The sequence below is a fragment of the Cupressus sempervirens genome, chromosome 3, assembly GCF_028749045.1.
Source record: "Cupressus sempervirens isolate cs-2001-9-10 chromosome 3, ASM2874904v1, whole genome shotgun sequence".
Lineage (NCBI taxonomy): Eukaryota > Viridiplantae > Streptophyta > Pinopsida > Cupressales > Cupressaceae > Cupressus > Cupressus sempervirens.
The window spans coordinates 589,030,694-589,037,843 of NC_143120.1; the positions used below are offsets into that span (position 1 = coordinate 589,030,694).

The window sequence follows — 7,150 nt, forward strand, 5'->3', positions numbered from 1 at the left end:
TTGGTCTTGATTGATATTTATTGATTAAATTAGTTAGTGTGGCTGGGTTAGATGTCTTCTTATGGTATATCAAGTAATTTAATTTATTGATTTAGCTAAAGATGAGATTTACAAAATAGTTTTTAAAATGAACATATCTTGTGATAGAGTTGGTTCTCATTTATTATGTTGGATTTGATGATAAGAGAACATTATGGATTGGACGTGATGTTTTAGCCAAGGCATGGTTGATATGGTCATGATTTTTCTTAAGGGACTCATAATGGGTGGTTTGGATATTTATCATAGTTATGATTAGGAAAGTCAATAAGAAATATTTAGTATTTGATAGATCAAAATTAGATAAACTTTGATCCTGACTTTCACAGACTTGGATCCTAACTCGCATATCATTTTTATCTGTGTCTATAAACATGTCTACCAAGAAACATCCTTGTGTAAATTCAAATAAACTAAGATAGTTGTAGGTATATTCACTTTGGTTAGGTGTAATATCATTAATATCATTGTCATGAGGCTATAATGATACTAAATCACAAGGATTAATCAAAGCTAGTCTAGTAAGGATACAATTTTCTTCATAAAACAACATAATAAACCTATAAGCTTGTTGCTGAGTGATGAATGCCATTTAATTTTTGGAAACTAGATTTTTGAATGTTTTTATGCGAGTGGAACCTTTATGTTAGAGTCCAAAGGTTTTGTAGTAAGAACTTCAAATGATGGATTGATGTTAGAAATTAGAATCAGAATTTGAATGATTTGGGTTTAGATTGAGAGAGACATTCTAGGTTAGTAGAAATAGATGTTTAGGATTGAAGGGATGTTGGAAACTAAAGTTTCAATTGGGTTTTCAAAGTTTTCTTTTGATTTTCGTTCAAGTTATTGATTTAATTTGGCTTGAAATTTAAAATATTTAGATGTAATTTGGGGTGAATGGGTGGATATATATATATATATATATATATATATATATATATATATATATATTTGTAGAAAATTTCATGAAATTGTCATTAAGCTACAATGTTGCATCTCACAATACGAGACAACCAACCACTAGATGATGAAATAATGAGATGCAAGAAGAAATCATTACTGGTTTGATTGTTATTTTGCATAGTGTAGAATGACCAAATTATAAAAGGAAAGGTGGGAGTGAAACACTACTTGAATGGATTTGATTAGTTTGGAATTAAGATTCTAAATGTTGATTTTGTATAGTCTACATGGTTGGTTTATTGTTTAAACTTAAATTTTTGAAGGATTAATATATTGATTTTGGATGGTTAAGTTTTAGGTTTGATTTGGATTGACAAAGATTTTATTATAAAGGAAGTTTTGATTTTTAAGGATGGACGATGAATTAATTTAGGGACTTGATTGGGGGTTTCTATTAAAAATATTTAATTGGATTTGAGTTGAAAGGGTTTGGGGTTTTGAAACTTTGAAGGCTAGATTTTGTCTCTAAATATGGGATTTTGAAACTAGGTAAGACCTTATGATAGATTTAGCTAGTTTAAGATTTGGTTTGACACAAAGTTTTGGGTTTGGATTTTTCAGATGGAGGATTTGATTTAGGTTGGGTTGGAAAAGTTCAAAATTCAAAGGATGGATTTTGACTTTAAAAATTAAAGAGGTAAATTGATTTGATTTTGAAAAAGTTTAGTTCTTCAAATAATATTTTTTGGGTTGAGAACTCAAGGGCTTAAGGGATAGATTTTGATTTAATTTACATTGAAAAGATGCATTAATGAATAAATTTGTTGGATTTTTTATACTTTTGATGGATGATTTAGGATATGCATTGGGATTGATTTGAAAAAAAATAAAAATTTAGATGTTAAATAATATATTTTAGACTTTTTAGAATATGTGTTTCAAGACATGATTTGTTTTTTAATTTTTATTTTTTGAGGTTGATTGAGAACAATGTTTTGAATGTTTGTAGGTTAATCAGAAGAACATTAACCAAGATATTCAATTGAAGTGACTAATTTTGTGAGCTCACAAAGATTATTAAAATTGATTATAGAAAATATGACTTATCTTCTTAGGAAACTAACCACTTCTAAGTGGTGCATTCAGCAGGAAGGCCCTGTGGAAACCTTTTGAAGTCCGAGCAGTAATCATATATCATGTAATTCTTGCGTGCCCATTGGAGCTTCTGTTGGTCACTTGAATACAATGTTTCTGCACTATACCATGAATTTGCAGAGCAATCAGAGGAAGAAGTGCACATTTCAGCTTTAAAATCTTGGTAAGTGGCAACGAAGGGAGATTGGCTCCAGTCGATCTTCACAAGGCCACCTCTAGTTGCCCATTCCTCCCCATTCCACAGACTCGAATATATTCTCATGCCTTGATTCTTGAGATATGCCACACCCAATTTCTCCTTGTTCTTGAACACTCTCACTGGAGTTCCATCCACAGAAAATCTACAAAGTACCATCGAATTAACTTATAAGATCACATATTAATGGTATTAAACTTTACTTATACTGGATTAGATTAATGCTAAGAGTACATTTCCCATTTATGCTTAAGATAATAGAGAGTCAAGGAAAAACAAATTCATGAATTCTTGAATTTTTTCATGATAGATTCAGAATAATCACCGATGTATAAATTTCTCATACAATCTAATTTAAAGATAACAATAATAAGAACAGATACTAAGCTCAAATGAAGTTAGAGCAGTTAAGTTGAAGGAGATGACACTAGTATTACTTACAGAATTTGTTGGGGATTCCAGAGCAGAGAGTAAGTGTGGAAGTCTGCAGTGGGTTCAAACCAGAGATAAAATTGCTGCTCTCGGTTGCCTTGGCCTTGAGAGAACAAATTAGTGTGCATAATATAAGGATCTCCAGACAGGTTTCCTAGAAACTCAAAGTCTATCTCATCATGCTTATCCCCTTGAGATGACAGCTGCACTCATCGATTATGAATATTCAGTGCATGATTTTACATTGCAATTCGGTAATTTTGTGTTAAATTTTCAAAGATTGTTATTTAACTGGTAATAATTATAATATGTTCTTTGATTCTACCGTTTACTAAAATATAAAATGTTCAAAAGAATGATACAATGGAAGATGGCAAGATTGTATCTCAGATAATTTTGATCAAATGGATAATTCTAATAAGTAATCTAGTGGGGATCATGTTTCAGGTAGCTTTGATAGTGTGGGTAACTTAATTCTTATGGTTCGTTTGGCAGCGGGAATACAAGTGGAATAGGCATATGTAAATTCTTAAAATTTTGAATTCTCTGTTTGGATGCACCAAATCAGAATTGGAATACGTATTTCAATTTTGGCACAAATATGAGCATTTGCTATTCCACCGAAATAGGTAGAATAGGAATACGCATTCCTATTCCAATTTTATTTATTTTAGAAAACATAAATTTTCAGGTTTGTGAATTTCCCACTGGCTGAAGCAAACAAAAATAAGAATAAGTACCCCCATTTTCTATTTGAAAACAAGTATTCATATTCCCATATTTATATTCCCGCAGCCAAACAGACTCTTAATTCTAAACCAAAGAGCTCGACATAAGATTAAAGGATTATAATTAAATTGATTGATCATGATTATAAAATTAATTATGAAATTAGGTACTAGGTAACTTTACTGGTATGAAAATCCCTAATGGAGTGGATTATGATTTTGATAAAACAGATAACCCTTAATTCTACTAACATAAATTCTTTCACTCGTATCAGATAATGAAACAAACTCGTTTATTATATAAATCCTCTAGAAAACTAGAATTACAATATATTGAGGAAAGAGAGTTACATAGTAAGCAGTTACAGTGCCTGATGAGTTGCCAGGCACCAACTTGATTTGCATATCAATTTTTGCAAACAGATATTCATTCTTAGATTGGAAACCTGAACCTGTTTCAATGCACAAATGAACAATTTTAATGAAGAGTACAACATATGGTAAGGCTGACCATACAATCTGATCGAACAACATAAACCATAGAATAGATATATATCAAGCACTTAAAAACCATAGATTAGATATATATAAAATTATGCCTGAAGACTGTTGGAGAGTAAGTTGCAATTGCTGGCCATTGTCAAGTATCTTAGCCTGCTCACCACCCCATGTTATATCAAAGTCACTATAAAAATTTGCAGAGGCGTGCTGCAAATAAGCGAATTGGGTCATGACAAAACATAATAAAAATAGCAGTGCCATAGATAATCTGAAGCTATCTAAGAGGAACAGACGATCTAAATAGAGAAGAAAACAAAAGAGAATGTGATTTTTGAGACAAACCGGAGATACATGTAAGGAAGGTCTACAACACATTTTACTGACAATTTTTTTCTAGAAAGTCATTTTGCTATTCAGATTTGGGCGTCAATCCATTCATTATAATTCATTTGTTTATTTTTAGACATAAAGACTACACTTTGAATTTTGATTTGTTCCAGTAGGTTCTAATGTTATAGAGTAAATGTAAAACAACATATATCAGAAAGTTATAGCCCAATACTATTGATGAAAAAATTCTACAAAATTATTCCTGTTAGATAGATAGAATAAGAGTTAATATATTGGTAGGGTTAAATAGTAAACTTTAGATTTTGATAACTTTCGTAACATCAAATACTTATTATTAGTATGGTTCATGCTTCGACCTCTAATTTGTATATGGTTCATGCTTCGTGCTCTAATTCGTATAGTCGAATCATCTGATATCATATCAATAGATTGGTCTTGTTAAAACTAAATAAGATTTTAAATATCCTAATCATATCAAACCACGATATTGATACAAAAGAATTGACATCATGATCTGCGAAAGCAATGAGAAACATGTTTGTGTGTGACAGAGATCTCACAGCTGTGTTTACCAACTCTTTTGGCATTGTGTGGGGGTGATGTAATAATATTTCAATTTGACGTTTGATTTGGTACAATTTTTGGAGTGAGGCAAAGTCAGAAAGGTTCAAATATGGCGGCTACTGGAAGTGCTGACAGTTTCATGGGGCAATAGTTGTTTCAGTCCACTCTGACGTGTCCATTGGGTCCCCAACATATATTATGCACATCTACTTATTCTTCTCTTGTGAAAATTGTCTATGCTTCAAAGAAGAGGCATTCTATTTCCTTCTCCACTAAGTAAAATAATCCTATTCTCTCAATTATATGTCCCTTTATTGGTGAGAAATTCAGGTTTTTTAATATATTAAATACAAGTATAATGTCAACTTGTTAATTAAATAATTGTGGAATTTGCGTTTTGTACTTATGAGGATTAGGATTAAGTTGGTTTTGAGGATTAGGATTAGGTTGGTTTTGACTATATTGATTAGGATGTATGATGGTTTATTTTTGTGTGGAGGTTGGTAACTAAAGTTATTTAATATCAGTCTTGATGTTAATTTCTAGATATTTTATTAATTGTTCTAGCAAAAAATCTTAAGTGTAAATATAGTTTAATTTATTTTTATAGTTGTGTATATGAATTTTTAAACTTCTAAAATTGGACCTTGTTCTCTTTAATTTTATTTTATTTATTGTGAAATGAGAAAATGTCAAATAAAGTTAGATTGTATATATTGAAGAGATGTATTTAAATAGTAGTCCTAATTCTAAAATATGATATTGTATAATTAGGCACCACATTTAGAAACCTAATTAGAAATTATTTCCCCTGTTGCAGTTCTCTTGATTGGTGGTCCTAGTAAGAGAACCAGACAAAGTACAAAGAAAGTTGTTGAAGTTGTTCTTGGATCGGTGGTGGAGGACATCCTTCAAGAGACTATCATTGTTGGTAATGAAATGGCTAAGAAGATCAAAGAGCTAGCTTAATTGTTGGTTCTGGTTGCTAGTCCCGATTCTCTGTGTGTCTGTTTCCTTTTTCTAGCTTTTGTTTATTCTAATATAGTGTTAGGTTCCATGTCCTTGTAAAACTTGATTTTGAACTTTGCTCGATTATTTTGTAGACCTTCCAAGTCCTTGTAAAACCTGGTCTTTTATAGTTGTTTCGACTCTTTAGGTTTTAGGTCCTTGTAAAACTTGGGGGACTTTTAACATTTTATCTCTTTTGTTGTTGTAAGGGATTTTGGGTCCCCTCAAAACCTGCATTTACCATAATCTAAAACATTACTATTGCACATCATCATCCTAGGAGTATATTGTACACTTATTTACCCTTCTCATCCTAAATTGACCTTCATTCATTTGTACTCCAAGGTTTGAATTAAAGAGAGAACACCCCTCATAATTCAATAGGTTCCCTAAAGGTGTTTGCAAACACCATTTATATTCTTTATTTTTCAAAATTCAAACACAAATGGGACAACTTTCACACAATAATGTTATACCATAACATGACCATAAGTTACAAGTTCAAATCCACACCTCGAGTTTAGTTTCTGACATGTAGAGATCACCTATAAGCACATAGAAGTGAATCCACACAATACATAATCAAATTAACACGTCAATATTAGTTATTTGCCACATCCTTTTATAACAATTTACTTAGGGCATGGATCCCCCTTGTTTATGTTTTACTAGACCATAGTGATTAGAATTCGGTCCATCTTTTTAAAAATATTTATCCAATCTCTTCAACTTTCCCATGGATTATCCATCGCCACATATCCCCATAATGCATATAATTTAGCTAATTGGGTAGGTACACTACGATGGGCAGCCTAAAAGTACCAAGAACCCATGCTAAAGTAAAATATGACATAACACAAGCATAGAAAGACATATACATAATGTATAATGAACATGGAACATAAATATCCCCTTCATTTAGTAAATATATTTTTAAAAGGTCAATCATCTTTGAGGGATAAGTTATTAAAACTCAATGAAGAACTCTTAACAACCTATTTATATGAAAAGGTACATTTGTAACTCCTAAGCTTGATTAAAACTCAAGGCACATTTGGGGGAAACTTTTGAAATATCAAATGAATATTCTTAAACATTTTTTTTAAATGGCCATGCATTATGAGGATCACTCAAAAAATTTTGGAGTGAGGCAATGTTAGAAAGGTTCAAATATGGTAGGTATTGGAAGTGATGACAGTTTGCTGACAATTTCATGGAACAATGGTTTTTTGAGTCCACTTTTGATGTGTCCATTGGGTCCCTAACATATATT

General features: G+C 31.3%; 1 protein-coding gene across 2 annotated transcripts; it reads right to left on the bottom strand.

Annotated features, from left to right (window-relative positions):
• Positions 1-1,997: 1,997 nt before the first annotated feature.
• Positions 1,998-4,526, bottom strand: LOC149568042 (xyloglucan endotransglucosylase/hydrolase 2-like). 2 transcript variants are annotated; one of them, XM_089817510.1, is made up of 5 exons: positions 4,297-4,526; positions 4,053-4,161; positions 3,805-3,905; positions 2,735-2,928; positions 1,998-2,438 (listed from the first exon to the last, which is right to left on the bottom strand). In XM_089817510.1, the coding sequence occupies exons 1-5, from the start codon at positions 4,327-4,329 to the stop codon at positions 2,072-2,074; spliced, it is 804 nt and encodes a 267-aa protein (XP_089673636.1). In that variant the 5' UTR covers positions 4,330-4,526; the 3' UTR covers positions 1,998-2,071. The 2 variants fall into 2 exon arrangements, with proteins under 2 accessions (XP_089673636.1, XP_089673635.1); XM_089817509.1 differs by lacking the exon at positions 4,297-4,526 and having other exon boundaries at positions 4,053-4,277.
• Positions 4,527-7,150: the final 2,624 nt, after the last annotated feature.

Excerpts from the sequence above, each read along its gene's own strand:
- LOC149568042 (XM_089817509.1), bottom strand. The coding sequence starts at position 4,215 with ATGGCACTGCTATTTTTATTATGTTTTGTCATGACCCAATTCGCTTAT. Across the intron at positions 3,906-4,052 it reads TACTCTCCAACAGTCTTCAG|GTTCAGGTTTCCAATCTAAG; the intron begins GCATAATTTTAT and ends GCATTGAAACAG. Across the intron at positions 2,439-2,734 it reads TGGAATCCCCAACAAATTCT|ATTTTCTGTGGATGGAACTC; the intron begins GTAAGTAATACT and ends GGTACTTTGTAG.